At 36.7% G+C, this 18,476-nt stretch overlaps 2 protein-coding genes across 7 annotated transcripts in view; one reads left to right on the top strand and one right to left on the bottom strand.

Annotated features, from left to right (window-relative positions):
* Positions 1-18,476, bottom strand: part of CENPP (centromere protein P) — a 231,964-nt gene that overhangs the window by 47,509 nt on the left and 165,979 nt on the right. The window lies entirely within an intron of this gene.
* ECM2 (extracellular matrix protein 2) overlaps positions 1-18,476 on the top strand; it is a 56,140-nt gene that overhangs the window by 11,685 nt on the left and 25,979 nt on the right. For 2 of the 5 annotated variants that reach the window (XM_081238003.1, XM_081238002.1), the window contains exon 1: positions 7,765-7,804. The exons of 1 other annotated variant lie outside the window; for it this stretch is intronic. In XM_081238003.1, coding sequence (XP_081094129.1) covers positions 7,766-7,804 — 39 coding nt within the window. In that variant the 5' untranslated portion in view covers position 7,765. Of the gene's footprint in view, positions 1-7,764; positions 7,805-7,846; positions 8,170-18,476 lie in introns of those variants that run through there. 2 more of the 5 variants (XM_081238006.1, XM_081238004.1) reach the window with 2 other exon arrangements.

The following is an 18,476-nucleotide window of genomic DNA, read 5'->3' as shown; positions in this document are numbered from 1 at the left end:
AGTGCTCAATATTCTGTAATAACCTAGGGACTTCCCTGGTGGTCAGTGGTTAAGACTCTGTGCTCCCAATGCAGGGGACCCGGGTTTGATCCCTGGTCAGGGAACTAGATCTCACATACCGCAACTAAATATTCCACATGCCACAACTAAAGATCCTGCATGCAGCAACGAGGATCCTGCGTGCTGCAACTAAGACCCAGAGCAGCCTAAATAAATTCTGTAATAACCTAAATGGGAAAAGAACTTGAAAATGAATAGATACATGTACAACTGAATCACTTTGCTGTACACCTGAAACAAACACAACATTGTTAATCAACTATGCTCCAATATAGAATAAAAATTAAAAAAAAGAAAATCCCTTAGCCCAGAAAAAAAATGATATCATCGAGTTCAGTGTCTGAGAATTACCTTCTGCAGCATTTCCAATAGAATGTCATCTGGTTTCTACTAGAATACTTTCAGTCTAGTGGACTCAGCATCTCAGTAGGCAGCTCAGTTGGACACTTCTAGTTATGAGAAAGGGCTTATGTTTTTTAAACTCAGCCCAAATCAGCCTGTCTGTATCATCTGTCCATTGATTTTGGTTCTAGTCTCTGGAGCACAGCAGAACAAGTCCATGGCCTGTTTTAATATCTACAGTTTCTTCTGTCTTTGTTCCTCAGTCCCTCTAAATTCACCTGGCAGGGCCACTTCTCTCAAAAATCAAGTAGCCAAATGTGAATGAATTCTTGTGCTACTTTCTGTTCCATTGGTCTATTGATTTTCCTTGTGTTATTACCAAACTGTCTTAATTACTGTAGCTTCTTATAATAAGACTTGATATTTAGGACAGAAAGTCCTTTAGCCTTGTTCTTCTTCAAGAATGGCTTGGCTATTCTTCGGTCTTTGTATTTCCAGGTACATTTTAGAATTTGTCTAGTTTAATAAAAACAAAAAAATACATCTTTTTCTTTAATTCTCTAACCATAAAAAGACACAATTGATTTTTATTTATTAATTGTATACCTGGAAAACATGTTAGATGATTTAATAATTTTTCTGAAAGTTATTTCAGATTTTCTTTTTCTTTTTCTATTGAGGTAACATTGATTTTTAACATTATGTAAGTCCCATGTGTACAACATTATATTTCTACTCCTGTATACCCTGCAATGTGCTCATCACCGAAAATTTATTTTCCGTCTGTCACCACACAGTTGAGCCCCTTTACTCATTTCACTCTCCCCAACCCCTTCCCGCCACCATTTCAGATTTTCTATGTATACAACGATTTTCCCTGGGCTAATCAGAGATTTTTCCTTCTTTTACTTAATTTTCTTTTTTTTTTTTTTTTTGCGGTACGTGGGCCTCTCACTGTTGTGGCCTCTCCCGTTGCGGAGCACAGGCTCCGGACACGCAGGCTCAGCAGCCGCGGCTCACGGGCCCAGCTGCTCCGCGGCATGTGGGATCTTGCCGGACTGGGGCATGAACCCGCGTCCCCTGCATCGGCAGGCGGACTCTCAACCACTGTGCCACCAGGGAAGCCCTAATTTTCTTTTTAAATAAATTTATTTATTTGTTTTTGGCTGCGTTGCTGTGGGCTGGCTTTCTCTAGTTGTGACGAGCGGGGGCTATTCTTTGTTGTGGTGCGTGGGCTTCTCATGTGGTGGCTTCTCTTGTTGTGGAGCACAGGCTCTAGGTGTGCGAGCTTCAGTAGTTGTGATGTGCGAGGTCAGTAGTTGTGGCTCATGGGCTCGAGAGCGCAGGGCTCAGTAGTTGTGGCCCACGGGCTTAGTTGCTCCGCAGCATGTGGGATCTTCCTGGACCAGGGCTCGAACCGGTGTCCCCTGCACTGGCAGGTGGATTCTTAACCACTGTGCCACCATGGAAGTCCTTAATTTTCTACTTATACCTTTACAACATTTTTTTCTTTTTCTTGCTTTACTGCACTGGCCAGGACCTTCAGTGGGCCTGCTTGTCTTATTCCCAGAAAGGGAAAACTTTCAATATTTCAACACTGAGTATTTTTTAATAATAGCTTTACTGAGATATAATTTATATATCATTAAATTCACCCTTTTTTTTTTTTTTTTTTTTTTTTTTGCGGTACGCGGGCCTCTCACTCTTGTGGCCTCTCCCACTGCGGAGCACAGGCTCCGGACACGCAGGCTCAGCAGCCATGGCTCACGGGCCCAGCCGCTCCGTGGCATGTGGGATCTTCCCGGACCTGGGCACGAACCCGTGTCCCCTGCATCGGCAGGCGGACTCTCAACCACTGCGCCACCAGGGAAGCCCCTGAATTCACCCTTTTAAAGTATACAATTTAGTGTTTTTAGTATTTTCATAGTTGGGAGCCATCATCACTACCTACTTTTGGAACATTTTGGTGACTCTATAAAGAAACCCTGTACCCATTAGCAGTCACTCCCCATCGTGCCATCCCAACTCTTACCCTCCTCACTCCAACAACCACTCGTCTACTTTCTGCCTGTATGGATTTGCCTATTATGGACATTTCATATAAAAGAGTCATACAATATGTGGCCTCTTGTGACTGGCTTCTTGCACTGAGCATAATCTGTTTGAGGTTCATCCATGTTGAACACGGATGCATCAGTGCTTCATTCCTTTTTATTGCTGAATAATATTCCATTGTAGAAACAGACCACACTTTATCCGTTCATCAGCTGATGGATATTTGAGTTGTTTCCACATTTTGGCTGTTATGAATAGTGTAGCTACACAATTCAAAATTCGTGTACAAGTTTCCATGTGGATTTATGTTTCCACTTCTCTTGGGTATATAGCTAGGAGTGGAAGTATGTTGTTTTTTTGTAGATAACTCTGACAGACTAAGGAGTTCCCTTCTATTTTAGTATGGTAACAGCTTTTTCTCTCTTCCTTCTTTAAACATTAAGGTGACAAGATAATGTTTGGATTTTATCCTTAAATCAACCAGGTATTTCTTAAATAAACCTAGTGTAGTCATGATATATTATCCTATTTATATACTGCTAGATTTGGTTTGCTAATATTTTACTTTTTAAAAAATCCATGTTCACTAGTCAGACTGATCTATAATTTTCCTTTTTTGTAATGTCCTTGTCAGGTTGCAGTATGGTACGGTTATGCTGACCTTAAAGAATTGTTTGGTAGAATTTGTTGATTAATATAGGCCTATAGTATTCTTTGTGGGAAGGTTTGAAATTATGGATTCAATAGTAGACAATTCAGATTTTCTATTTCTTCTTCTGACAGTTTTATTAAATTGTCTTTTTCTAGGAAGTATCCATACTGTCTAAATTTGCTGGCATAAAGTTGTTTATAATATCCTCTTATTTTAACTGTTTTCACTCTGTAGTAATAGAAATTTTCCTAGTCCTCATACTGGTGACCTGTGCTTTTTCCCTTTCTCCTGCATCATTCTTGCTACATATTTTATTAGTTTTTCTAAAAAAATTTTTTTTGGCATTGTTGATCCTGTCTCCTGCATGAATTTTTCTATTTCATTGATATTTTTGCTTTTAATATTTTTGACAAACACCGCCAGGGCAAAAAGGTGCTCACGAACCCTCTCAGATCTAAACCCAGTGATTCCTTATGGTCTTTTTTTTAACCTCATCAACGATTTTAAGATGTTTTTAAATAGTGATCCAGTTTTTTTAGTTGTCTTTGATGGGAAGGTTGGTAGAATCATCCAATCCTCCAGTATTGGATATAGAAAACTGAAAATTTTAACTGTGTATTTAAAAAGTTTATGCTACATATATATATTACCTATTCAAAAATACTAAAATCATTTAAAAAATAGTGGCAGGTAAATGGACATTTTACATATTTCCGGTGGGGGTATACATTACTAGAATGTTTTTGGAAAGCAATCTGGAAAAATGCACCAAAACTCAAAAAGGGGAAAAATCCAAATGTCCACTGATAGGGGAATGTATCATGGCATATTCATACATTAGTACTCCACTTAAATGTAAATATTCCTCTGAGAGGGTAAATTCAATGAAAGCAAATGAAGCACTGTCACACTTCAGTGTGAGTTAGCTGAAAAGGCATTTAACTATGGCACCAGGAAGGGATATAGAATAGGCCTGAAGCAAGATAAGACTCCCATTTCTGAGAGGGGAAACTTAGCTTTATCTGAGCAACTACACCCTTAAAAGAAAGACTAACTCATTGAAAATATTGAAAAGGTGACTTTACTCAAACACGTTTTGGAGTTGGAACCCATGCTGGCTGTGCTTGTAGCCTGGGCACTCAGGGACCTGTTGACACCCTGTTTGGTGACCAACACCAAACTCTGCAGAGTGGCTGTCAGAGCCAATGCTTTAGAACACAGTTATGGCTGCAGTAATAAAAAGGAGGAGAACACCAGTACCAGCATTTCCCATGTACTACTGTGGTTAACATAGTTTCTGCAGGACTCATGTAACAGTCCATTAACCCACAAGATTTTAGAGCAGGGACCTCAGAAACTGTATAATCTGGTTCTCCGCAACTTTGCCAATCTTGGTATGATAATCTTGGCTATTCCTCTATGCTGCTATTTAAGTTTCTTCTTTTTCTGATTGTTTAAAGTTTTTTTTTAAAAAAGTTATTCTTTTTTTTCTGATATGGTTATGAAAAGCTCAAAACATTATAAAAGTACAGAATTACATACTAAAATCTTCCCATAATTCCATCACCCAAAGATAACCACTAACAGTTTGTTGTTTATTTCTTTTAATTTGTTCTCTAGGAAGATGCTAAATTGTATACATTAAAAGAAGGGAACATAATTAGCACGTGTACTATTGTAAAATTTCTTTCTTCCTCTTGGTATATTGTGGACAATTTTGCATGTCTGTATAACAGTTACTTCAGTCTCTCTACGTAGCTTTATGGCAGCCTACTGTTCCCTATCAGTATATAACTGGTTAATTCCCCTTCCCCCTTGGGAACAATGCTTCAAAGTACTTTCCTAGAGGCACACTTGTGCAGAGAAAGATGTGTTTCTACAATGGATTCCTAGAAGTGAAATGCTGGGACAGAGTATAGCTATTGTTAATTTGTCCTGTTTCTTATTTATCTATTTATTTGGCTCTGCCGGGTCTTAGTTGTGGCACATGGGATCTTTAGTTGCTGGCACGCGGGCACTTTTAGTTGCGTCACGCGGGATCTAGTTCCCTGACCAGGGATTGAACCAGGGCTCCCTGAATTGGGAGCGTGGAGTCTTAACCTCTGGACCACGAGGGAAGTCCCTATCCTGTTTCTTTCGAGGACAACTTAACAATAGCTATACTCTGTCCCAGCATTTCACTTCTAGGAATCCATTATAGAAGAGTTTCTCAGACTCACAGACTTAGAGAACAAACTGATGGTTATCACGGGGGAAGAGTGGGGGGAAGGGATAGTTAGGGAGTTTGGGATTGACATGTACACACTGCTATATTTAAAATGGATAACCAACAGGGACCTACTGCATAGCACGAGGAACTCTGCTCAATGTTATGTGGCAGCCTGGATGGGAGGGGAGTTTGGGGGAGAATGGATACAAGTATAGGTATGGCTGGGTCACTTTGTTGTGCACCTGAAACTATCACAACACTGGTAATGGCTATACTCCAATATAAAGTAAAAAGTTAAAAAAAAAAGAATATAAGTTTCTGTTTGCCCTAAGCAATGTGTCCAATACTGCTTGTCATCCACATTTTTTTCCTCCCAAAACAATGTATATATTTCAAATCAGGCCACATTTTTTTTAAAGACTTTTTTTTAGAGCAGTTTCAGATGCACAGAAAAATTGAGAGGAAGATTACAGAGGTTTCCCATATATCCCTAGTGCCCCCCATCACACAGCCTCCCCGATTATCAACATCCCCCACTAGAGTGGTGCATTTGTTATAACTGATGAACCTATACTGATGCATCATAATCACCCAAGTCTATAGTTTCATTATGGTTCACTCTTGGTGTGTACATTCTATGAGTTTAGACAACAGTATAAACATGTGTATCCACCATTATGATATCATACAGAGTATTTCCACTGCCCTAAAAATCCTCTGTGCTCCACCTATTCATTCCTCCCACCACCAACCCCTGGCAACCACTGACCTTTTTACTGTCTTCATAGATTTGCCTTTTCCAGAATGTCACATAGCTGGAATCACATAGTACAGAACCATTTCCGAATTGCTTTTTTTACTTAGTAATATGCATTTAAGGTTGCTCCATGTCTTTTCATGGCTTAATAGCCCATTTCTTTTTAGCACTGAATAATATTCTATTGTACGATGCACCACAGTTTATCCTTTCACCTACTGAAGGACATCTTGATTGCTTCCAAGTTTTGGCAACTATGAATAAAGCTGCTGTCAACATCTGTGTGCAGGTTTTTGTATGGACATAAGTTTTCAACTTATTTGGGTAAATACCAAGGAGCATGACTGCTGAATTCTTCTAGGAAACCACCAAACTACCTTCCAAAGTGGCTGTACCATTTTGTACTCCCACGAGCAATGAATGAGAATTCCTGTTGCTTCACATTCTCACCCGCATTTGGTATTATCAGTGTTTTGGCTTTTGCAATTCTAATAGGTCTGTAGTGGCTTCTCATTCTTGATTAAATTTCCAAAGCTCTTGTCTGATTGTGGGTAGGTATTTTGGGGGGGGAGATGAGGAGAACTCCTATCTCTAATGTTAGAATCTTTGCAAATGTTTGGTAATCTTGGGCTACCTGCTTATGTTAAAAACACTGACCCAAAGCTCTGAATGTGTGGGTGGAGATAGATAGTCAACTTTGTGCTTGTACTGGGTTGAGCTAGTCTGGATTCTGAAGATGGGGATTCCCTTTTCTACTAGAAACCCAAGGCCAAGTGGATGAGAACATGGGTTCAATTTGGGGGTAAATGCCTAATACTTTGAACAAATGATGGAGACATCAGGAAGGTTGGGGTCATATGCCCTGCTTCTCTTGAGTACAGTTTCCCAACGAATCTCACCATTCCCAGGATCTATAATTTCTAAACCTGGAACACCCTCAGAGTTACCTTGTCTCATACATGTTTTGTTGTCATCTGCCAGACAGAGTCTATGTACCTTCAATCTTCAAGGAATTTCTCAACATTTCTTGTCTTCTAATAGTACTAATTATTTTGTAGTGCAGTGTTACATTTTTAAAAACAAACATAGTTTTTGTTATTTTTAGGAATTTGGGTGGCCCATGTGCTCAGTCCATCATCTTGATTTGATCTATCCAGGTCATGTTAAGATTTTGGAGAAACAAAAATGTAGCTTCTCTCTGTCAAGTAATTTAGACCCATGAGGTAAGTAAGAATTAAAAAAAAATAGATATTATAATTACCTAGTCTACGACAGGCATTTTGTATGTGCTATTCATTCTATCTGCACAAAAATTTGAAAGATAGATATTACCATCCCAGCTGTACAAAGAAAAAACTTTAGTCACAAACAGCAGTAAACTCACCCTAGGTCCCCTATAAGCAGCACTGTGGGCCAGGAACCTTGATCTGTCTCTGATCTGCTTATTTGCAGATGAAAAAACTGAGGCTGAGGTAGATAACTAATTTGCCAGTTACCTTAATCAGAAGCCTCATAGCTCCCTTGCATATTTTCTTCTTATTGCTTAAGGTTGGAAGTTACATAATATCAATGACATTAATACGTAACAGCTTTCTGTTTTGTTGACAATATTGTGTGTGAGACTGGTGTGGCCGGCAGAGGGCCGATCAGAGAGTTAAATAACATTAACCCAATTAAAGGCATTACAGGAATGCACAGTCCTCTAACTTGGAACGTTAAGATTTTTAATGTAATTAGTCTATAAAAATCACGCATTTCTTAATCAAGCTCCACTTTTGTGCTTCCAACTCCGCCTTCTCAGTCTACAGACTAATGCTTTTTTCCCCCTCTGCTGCTTTCCACTTTTCCCATGACTTAGAACAAATATTTGCCTTGGTAACTATTTTCCCTGGTTACTCCCTTGGCTGATCTTCTGCACAAAGAACCGAAAGGCATGTATCCCCAAGGGAAGCAGTTATTTTAGATTTTGCAAAGAAGTCAGTTAACAATTTTCAACATTCCCTTCTTTGCTTTAAAGAAAGCTCTGGTTTTGTTTCACTTTCATCTGGAGACTTAAATGACACCAAGCAAAGCCTACTTAGTTTAGATTTCCAGGTAAAATGTTTTAAATTTTAAGTTTCTACTAAAGCATGTGGAATGGTTTTAATATTTGGCTGTTTTATGTTGCAAATATGTTTAACCCTTGAGGAAATAAGCTCTTACTAATAGATTTTAAAAGTTTAAAGTGTACATTATTTTGTTTACTTGTTTTTTTCAGGATGACTACTTCCGAAGTATTTAAAACTTTATGAAATTAGGATTCAATATATTTTTATATGTTTAAATAGAATTACATGCTCAATAGAAGTATAAGTTGGTTTGAAATTTTCATTCTTTTCTATTTTTAAGTCCTAAAAGAGCATGAAGCATTAATTAAAAATGTTTTTCATTTTAAGCCTATAGAGTGAAGTTAAAAGGGATAATAGGCATCTCATGGCTTTATGTAGAAGTTTAAAATTTAATTTAAACCCTTTTAAAGCTTACTTAAGACAGATGACGAAGAATTTTAATGGGAAATAAACAATAAGTTAACCAAGATTTACAGATGATATTTAATGTTGGGATAAACACAATAAATGCTAAAATGAAAGAAACTTTTACTTGATCAAAATAGTACCTACAGTGATTAGACCTATTGTGTCATAAAAGTTTACCTCTAGAAACATATTCACTCAATTATAAAGTTGTTTTTGGAATAAATATAAAAGGCAATGTGAAATTCAATAAATCACTGAAAATAACAAAGGCCAAGGCATCAATGATAAAATTAGTATTGAGAGGCCATTTCATAAACATTATTTAAACATTTCAATTAGACTATTTAGATTCTGATTTTCTTAAACTTAAGATAGCTCTGTAAATTTATTTTTGTACATATCTATTTAGATTTCTGGATAAGTAAAAGTGAGCCAATTTGGGAGGGGGTGGAAGACAAAGAGGGATGGGGATAATGGGAGAAGGGTGAGCTTGGGCAATGCTCAGCTAAGTAAGAGGCTCAGGGACAACACGATGCCTGAGACCCTCATGAAAGTTTATCTCCAGAGCCCTTAGATCCAGGGCCTGACTCCTCATAAGTCTCACCTACCACAGGACGGAGAGTCACATATATGACTGTCAAAGCAAGAAAATCTCCATGTACAGGTTTTATGTAGAGCACAGAATTTATGCCCTCTGTCAGAGCTCACTTCCCCTGCCACTCAGCAAATTCTACTTCTACCCTGTCTCACAGTGCAACTTTTCATATTGCTTTCCCCTGCTGCTGTTGCTATTTCTTCCCAACATATTACCTTGCTCTCTGAATGGACTTTGACAATTTTAGCCGCCAATCAGCTAGGGGATTTGCTCCTCCCTTACATTTTGCATGTTAGTTTTTCTAAAACTAATATAGATTACGAAAAGTTGTTCTAATGTAGTTTCATTTCAGTGACCTACACTAAAGGGTTTGAAATGACTGCAGTAATTAATGTGCCTATATACTGAAAAAGAGATTGCATGCTGAGGTTAGTTGACACGAAAATAACTTAGAGGCTGCTATTTGTTGAGCCAAGGTAAAATGGTGACAAGTCAGCATATGATCCAAGTACATCCTGACTACAGGAGGATAATTCTGGCAGATGAAGTTATAAAAAGAACTGAGATTCAAGAGGGCAAACTAAGCAGATATCACTCTTTTCCTCTTACCAAATACCTAGACATAAGAGAAGATATATTACAAACAAATATACACATGGATATATAGCTACAGTAGGAAATAAGAAGGGGAGCTTCTGGTGAGATAGAAACTGTGAGGAATCCTTCAAATACAGAGAGAAGATGGGAATGAATTTAAAGAGGAAAACCATAGCCTTGAATAGGTATGGGAGAGAACTGTGTAAAAAGAGCTTGTGTGGAAAAGAAAGAAGTCATTAGAGTAGAAGATCCTAAGAAGGATACAATAGGAAAAAAAAAAAACCCATACATTATAGTAGAACTTCTGAATATTAAAAATGAGTTCAAAATCTGAAAAAAAACTTCTACAGAGAGAGGAAAAAAGATTTATTACAAAGAGATGAGAATCAGATTCAATTTAAACTTTTCATCAGTAACAGATATAAGAAACAAATGGAACAATACCTATGAAGTATTGAAGGAAAATTATTCTAAAATCATAATTCTATTTCCAACCAAACAAAATGATATTTTCTGACATATAAGAATTCAAAACTTTTACAACCCAAAACATTCTCTTAGAGAAAAATGATATATTTCAGGGAAATAAAACTAATCTGAGGGAACTCATGCTTCTTATAATGGCAGACTATGCAATTCAGACCATTCAGCCTGCTGACAATAATTAGAAAAAAATAGGAAAAATAACAGGGCCAATATTTGGGATAGGACTGGAATCCTAAGAGGTCTGGAACAGCTTTTCTTCTGGAGGCATCTGTGGAACCAAAAGAGGCGACTGAGAAGCTTAGTATAGCTTTAAAACAGCCTCTCAAGTCAAGACAGAAACAAAACTCAAGGAATGGGGCCAATCAAGCAGCAGGGGTGGCAGGGAAAAGTGATGCAGATGAAATCACCAGGTTTTGGTTTGGGACTTAACGTATAATTATTAATTAGTTATAGTGAAACTCAGCTTCAAATCATTCAATTTATGATTTATAGTGCCCTTAACCTCATGTCCGAATGTAAATCCTTTTAGGATAAATAATAAATATATCATTGTAGGCTTCAAAGTATATTCACAATTTTTCATATACAATGGCTGGCAATCAAATGCCATCAGGCATAGGAAGAAACAGAAGAAAATGGCTAGAAACCTAGAAAGAAATAACAGACAATAGAAATAGACATATAGAATGTCCTAAAACGGAGTTTTCAGACTCAGACTTAAATAAATGTGATTAATATGTTCAAAATGTGAAAAACAAGATTGAAAATTTCAGTAGAGAAACAGAAACAATAAGAACCCACTGAAAACCTGAAGAACTAAAAAAACACAATAACAGAAAAATAGAAGTCAATGGATGGATTTAATAGTAGATAAACCACAGCTGAACAGATAATTAGTGAATGGAAGGGAAGTTAGTGGAATAACCAGGATCAATCACAGGGCGAGAGAAGGATAAAAAATACAAGAGAGGGAAAGTGACATTAAAGACATAATGAGAAGGCTATCATACGTGTCACTGTAGTTTTGAAAAGAAAGAGGAAAGAGAAGTAAGAAAGTATTATTTGAAGAGGTAAGGGCTAAGAAGTTTCCAAATTTGATAAATATCAGTCCACAGATTCAAGAAATGCTATGAATCCTATATAGGATAAAAACAAGTAAATCATATCTATGTACAACAGAGTAAAACAGCTGAAAACCAAAGCCAAAGAGAGTATCGTAAACGCAACCAAAAAAGTTACTCTTAAAGGAGAAATAATTAGATTGACAGATGACTACTCAACACAAAATTTGGAAACAAGAAGACATTGGAATGAAATCTTCCCAATGCTGAAAGAAAACACCTGTCAACCTAGAATTCCATATTTAGCAAATACCTCCTTTCAGAATGAACATAAGATATAAACATTTTCATATGACCAACAAACAAAAGAATTGGTCATCAGCAGTCCTGTGCTAAAGGAATTACTAAAAGGTATTCTTTTAGGAAGAAAATAATCCTGATAGAAGGCTGGAAATGCAGAAAGAAATAAGAAGAAAGAAAAAGGATAAATGTTTAGGAAGATCTAAATCAGTGGTTCTTAACTGGAGGCAGGCTGACTCCTTCCACCCCCAAGACACATCTGGTAATATCTGAAGACATTTTTGGTTGTTATAACTGAGAGGAGGTATCTACTGGGTAGGAGCCAGGGATGCTACTAAATATACAAAGGCCAGCCCCCCCACCACAAAAAGGAATTATTCAACCCAAATGTTAATAGTGCTAAGGTTGAGAGAGCCTGATCTAAATGAACTTTTAGCATAAAATAATAATCTTTTGAGGGTTTAACATATATAAAGAATTAAAATATATGACAAAAGTAGTATATGTTCTAGGATGAGGTAAGTAAAGTTAAAGTCCAGAAAGAGGTAAAGGTACTAATTTATATTAGACTTGATAAGTTAAGGATGTATGTGGTAATCTCTACAAAGAACTTTATAGCAAAAAGTATACAATTACTAATGGAATAATAAAAACTAAGCAATCAATTAAAAAGAAAGCAAGCAAGAATGGAAAAAAACACACACACACAGAACAGGCAGGACAAATAGAATGCAAATCTTTAGAAAATATATTTAAATTCAAACATATCAAGTGTTACAATAAATACAAATATACTTTCTATTCCAATTAGAAGATAAAAATTGTCATAGTGAACTAAAAATGATATGCTAATAGAAAATGTATTGAAAATATGAAAGGCTGAAAGTAAAATGATGCAAAAAATATATTAAGCAGACATTAATAAAAAGAAAGCAGTTACATTAATTAGATAAAGTAGATCTTATGACAAAACACACTACTAGAGGTACAGAAAGTACCTAATGATAAAAGCACCAGAAATATATAACAATTCTAAATGTGTATGTACCTATACCATGGCCTCAAAATATATTAATAAATAAGACCAAAGTGACTTATATTAAATTTCATCCAAAAATAAACCCAAGAGACAATATAGTTAAAAACAACAGAAAATCTATTATTACATTATTTATAAATTTAAAAAGTGCAATTAAGAACATAAAAGTGCTCACTTTGGCAGCACATATACTAAAATTGGAACAATACAGAGAAGATTAGCATGGCCCCTGAACAAGGATGACATGCAAATTTGTGAAGCATTTCATATTTTTACATAGAGAACAGACTTGTGGTTGCCAAAGGGGAGGAGGGGAGGAGGGGAGGGAGAGGGATGGGCTGGGAGTTTGGGCTTGGTAGATGCAAACTATTATATTTAGAATGGATAAACAACAAGGCCCTAATGTATAGCACAGGGAACTATACTCAATACCCTGTGATAAACCATAATGGAAAAGAATATAAAAAAAGAATGTACATATGTGTATAATTGAGTCGCACTGCTGTACAGCAGAGATGGGCACAACATTGAAAATCAACTATTCTTCAATTTAAAAGAAAAAGAAAAAAGAACATAAAAAATATTTCCAGAAGATATATGCACAAGAGTGTTTTGTTTTGTTTCAGTTTTTGGCCGCGCCACGCAGCTTGTGGGATCCTAGTTCACTGACTACAGATTGAACTCGTGCCCTTGGCAGTGAACACTCAGAGTCATAACAACTGGACCACCAGGGAATTCCCACAAGAGTGTTTACAACAGAGGAAAAGTGGAAAAAATTAAATATCCATCACCAAATTGTTTGTTACATAACTTATGGAATGAAAATAGAGTGCACAGACCAGATAGATTTACATACATTGACATATATGTCCATATGACCACAATTTATTACTGAATGGAAAGAAAACAGATTGCAGTATATCAAACAATTTCATTTATGTTTAAATATGTATGTTCATATATGTTTAGAAGGTATCATGAAAGATACCCTTAAACTAGGGGATGGGAAACTATGGCCCATAGGCCAAATTCTGTTTTTCAAAGTGCCATCAGAATACAGTTGTGGCCATCCATTTACTTGTCTATGGCTATTTTTGGCTACAGTAACAAAGTTGAGTAGTTTTAACAGAGACTGTTGTCTTGCAAAGCTAAAAATATTTACTCTCTGGACCCTGAAGAAAAAGTATGTCTACCCTTGTACTAAACTATGAATTATATTACGGCACTTGTTTTTTATGCCTATGTATCATTTTGAGTTTTTAAAAATTATGTACTAGTTTTAGAAACTTAAACACATCTTAAAAAGCATTGATAAAAAAAAGATTAAGAACTCAGGAGAAAGAAAACTGTGTGAACATGGATTTTATCTTTAAATCTCTTATGGGCCATGATGTGAACAACAAATTGTAGCTCAATCTAAGGAAGACTTTTCTGACAGAGCTGTCTGAACATGGAAGATAAAGAACTTCCCATTACTGGAAAAGCAGATGACTTCAAAGCTTCATTCAAAATCTGAGTTCTATACAGTGAAGCACCATTATAAATGATATAGATTGCTAGGAAGCAAAAGCATCACCTGGCCACAATGAAAACACAAACTGAAAGTAGGATCATAAATCAATGAACATGCAACTCTGACTAAATAAGCATACCACAGAGATGTTGTGTGTTTGGTTACAGACAACCACAATAAAGCTAATACTGCAACACAGGGAATCACACTATTTTTTTTGGTTTCCCAGTGCATATAAAAGTTATGTTTACAGTATACTCTATTCTATTTAATGTGCAATAGCATTATGTCTAAAAAATAATCAATGTTCCTGTCTTAATTAAAAAATACTTTATTGCTAAAAAAATGCTCGCCATCATCTGAGCCTTCAGAGCATAATAATCTTTTTGCAACAGTAACATCAAAGATCACTGATCACAGATCACCATAACAAATATAGTAATTTGGTAATAATGAAAAAGTTTGAAATATTGTGAGAATTACCAAAATGTGACAGCATGAAGTGAGCAAATGTTGTTGGAAAAAAGGTGCCGATAAACTTGCTTGATGCAGGGTTGCCTCAAACTTTCAATTTGTTAAAAAATGCAGTATCTGTGAAGCATGATAAAGTGCAATAAAACGAAGTATGTCTGTACTGTCTCCATAGTTTTGTCTTTTCCAGAATGCCTTGTAGTTGCAGTCACACAGTACTAGCCTTTTCAGATTGGCTTCTTCCACTTAGTAATAAGCATTTAAGATTCTTCCATGTCTTTTCATGGTTTGAGAGCTTATTTCTTTTTAGGGCTGAATAATACTCCACTGTTCGGATGTAACACAGTTTATTTATCCATTCACCTACTTAAGGATGTCTTGGTTGATCCCAAGCTTTGGCAATTATGAATATAGCTGCTGTAAACATCCGTGTGCAGGTTTTTGTGTGGATATAAGTTTGCAGCTCATGTGGGTAAATATTAAGAAGCATGACTGCTGGATTGCAGGGTAAGAGTATGTTTAGTTTTGTAAGAAATTGCCAAACTGTCTTACAAAGTGGCTGTATGGTTTTGTATTCCCACTAGTAATAAATGAGAGTTCCTGTTTCTACACACCCTTACCTCACAATTTGTCAGTGTTTTTGATTTTGGCCACTCTAACAGGGTACAGTGCTATCTTGTTGTTTTAGCTTGTGATCTACTATTTTAAAAATTCATATTTGGGAGAAGAAAGTAGAAATTCTGGATGATAACTGTGGATTTGTCTATTTCTTCTTGCAGCTATACCAGTTTTTTTCTTCATGTAATTTGAATCTGTACTTCAGTGTATAAAGGCTTAGAATTGTTACATCTTCATGAATAGATCCTTTTATCATTACATAATGGTTCTCTTTATTCTTCTTCATCTTATATTAATATAGCCATCCACTTTTTTTATTGAGTTAAATATGTCTTTTCTTAAAACTTTATTTTATTTATTTATATATTTATTTATTTGGCTGCGTTGGGTCTTCATTGCTGCGCGTGGGCTTTCTCTAGTTGAGGCAGGCGGGGGCTACTGTTCATTGCAGTGTGCGGGCTTCTCACTGCGGTGGCTTCTCTTTTGTGGAGCACAGGCTCTAGGCATGTGGGCTTCAGTAGTTGTGGCACGTGGGCTCAGTAGTTGTGGCTCACAGGCTCTAGAGCGCAGGCTCAGTAGTTGTGGCGCATGGGCTTAGTTGCTCCACAGCATGTGGGCTCTTCCCGGACCAGGGCTTGAACCTGTGTCCCCAGCATTGGCAGGCGGATTCTTGAGCACTGCGCCACCAGGGAGCCCCCTGGTGGCGCAGTATTAGCTTTATTGTGGTTGTCTGTAACCAAACAAAGCCCCCCTTTCCTTTTGATTAGTGTTACCAAAGTATATATTTTTCCATTCTTTTAATTTTAACCCATTTGTATCTTTATTTAGCACGAGTTTCTTATAGGCAGCAGAGAGTTGGGATTTTATTTTATTTTGTTTTGTTTTTTATTTTATTTTGTTGTGCTGGGTCTTGCGGGCTCCTTAGTTGTGGCATGTGAACTTTTAGTTGTGGTATGCGTGTGGGATCTAGTTCCCTGGCCAGGGATTGAACCCAGGCCCCCTGCCTTGGGAGCATGGAGTCTTAACCACTGGACCACCAGGGAAGTCCCTAGAGTTGGGCCTTAATTTTTAAAAATTCAATCTGGACAGTCTCTGTGGCAGTTAATGAATTCACATTTAATATGATGTACATGTAATATGTTTTGGATTATTTTTATTATTCCACTTTATCACCTTTATTGGTTTATTAGCTATAACTCTTGTTTTGTTTGGTGATTACCTTAGGGCTTATAGTATGCATCTTTAACTTATTACAATTATCTTATCTTCAGTTGATATTCCACTTTGCTTATAGTATTAGAACATTACAACAGTATATTTACACTTCCTCTTTCCTCCTTTCTGCTTCTGTTGTCATACATTTTACTTTCACTTAAGGCAGAAACCCCAAAATACAGTATTATTGTATTAATCAACACAACTGTTAAACAGATGACTGTATTAAACTAGCATCTTTTAAAGAGATTTAAAAATAAAAAAAGAGTATTTATCTACATATATGCCATTTCCTGTGGTATTCATTCCTTTGTGTAGATCCATAATTCTATCTGATATAATTTTCCTTCTACTTTAGCATTTCTTACAGTGCAATTCTGTTGGTGATTAATTCCTTCAGCTTCTCTATGTCTGAAAAAGTCTTTATGTTGCCTGTGTTTCTGAAAGACATTATCACTGAGTATAGAATTCTAAGTTGATTTTTTTCAGTACCTGAAAGTCGTTGTTCCACTGTCTTCTGGCTTGTACTGTTTTGAATGAGAAGTCTTTTATTCTATTCTTAACTTTGTGTCTTTTTCTCTGGTCACTTTTAAGATGCTCCCCTTATTACTGGTTTTAAAGCAATTTGATTATGATGAATATTTGACATAATTTTCTTCATATTTCTTATTTTGGGGGTTTATTGATCTTGGATATGTGGGTTTATAGTTTTCATCAAATTTGGAAAATGACTAGTCTTTATTTCTTCAAATATTTTTGTGCCTCCCTAGTCCTTCAGGGACTGGAACTGGACATAAATTGATCTTCTTGAAGTTGTCCCACAGTTTGATGATGCTCTGTTCATGTTTTTTACTGGTTGTGTGTGTGTGTGTGTGTGTGTGTTTCATTTTGGATAATTTCTGTAACTATGTTTTCAAGTTTACTAATTTTTTCCTGCCATGTCTAATGTGCTATTCATCCCTTGCAGTATAGTTTTTCCTCTCTCACATTGTAGTTTACATCTTTAAAAGTTCAATTTGGATTTCTTTAAATATCTTTCCTCTACGTTCTTGAACACGCAGATTATGGTTTTAATAACTTTTAATGACCTACTTAATAATTATGTCAGCTGTGCTATGGATGGGTTTCAAAAGATTGATTTTTCTCATCATGGGTTAACAATTCCTGTTCCTTTGTGTGCCTGGTAAATTTTTGCTGGATTTCCCAGTATTTGTTGGGTGCTCTGGGACATAGTTAAGTTGTTGCACACAGTTTGATCCTTTCTGGAGGCTTGCTATTCAGTGCTGTAAATGGGATCAGATCAGCCGTTAGTCTAGGGTAAATTGTTTTCTCTGATGGGCCAATGCCCTTCTGAGCACTCTGTCTGATGCCCTTTGCAGTACAGGTTCTCCACTATGACTGGTGGACACACAGAGTCTGCCCAGCCTTTTCTAGCCCAAAGGATTTTTTCTTTTTGTCCTTCATGGTAGTTCTTTCTCAAGTGTTGAGTAGTTTACTCATACAAATGTGCTAATCACACTCGGTTGAAGACTTGATATCTTTGGAAGTCTTTTTCAGGGTAGCTCTCACCTCCCTGTGCTCTGCTCTGCAAACTCTTGACTCTCTGGCATCCCCAGGACCCCAGGTTTTTTGTTTTTTTTTCAACTCAGAGAGATTGTTGGGCTCTGCCTGGGTCCTTACCCTGGGCTTCAGCCTTGGAAGGAACTCCCTCCAGGCAGTGAGCAGGAGCTCAACTTGGATTTTCCCCCTCTCAGGGACTTCTGTTCTGTGCTAATCCATGTTTAAGGTTTGAAAAAGTGTTCATTTCTCAGATATGTTTTTCAGCTTCACCATGTGCAGGGTCCTGTACTGCTCTTGAGACCAGCTGATTAAAAGTTATTCTTTGTCCCTCTTACCTCTTTATAACTGATACTAGTTTGCTGTTATTTTTACTTGGTGCAGTTATGCTCTTTTCCCCCAACAAAGAAAATTATAACACTAGAGAATAAAA

The sequence above is a fragment of the Mesoplodon bidens genome (assembly GCF_964165515.1).
Source record: "Mesoplodon bidens genome assembly, chromosome: 6".
In the NCBI taxonomy this organism is placed as follows: domain Eukaryota; kingdom Metazoa; phylum Chordata; class Mammalia; order Artiodactyla; family Ziphiidae; genus Mesoplodon; species Mesoplodon bidens.
Note: the sequence above shows the minus strand (reverse complement) of the source record. Positions and strands in the feature narration are given on the sequence as shown.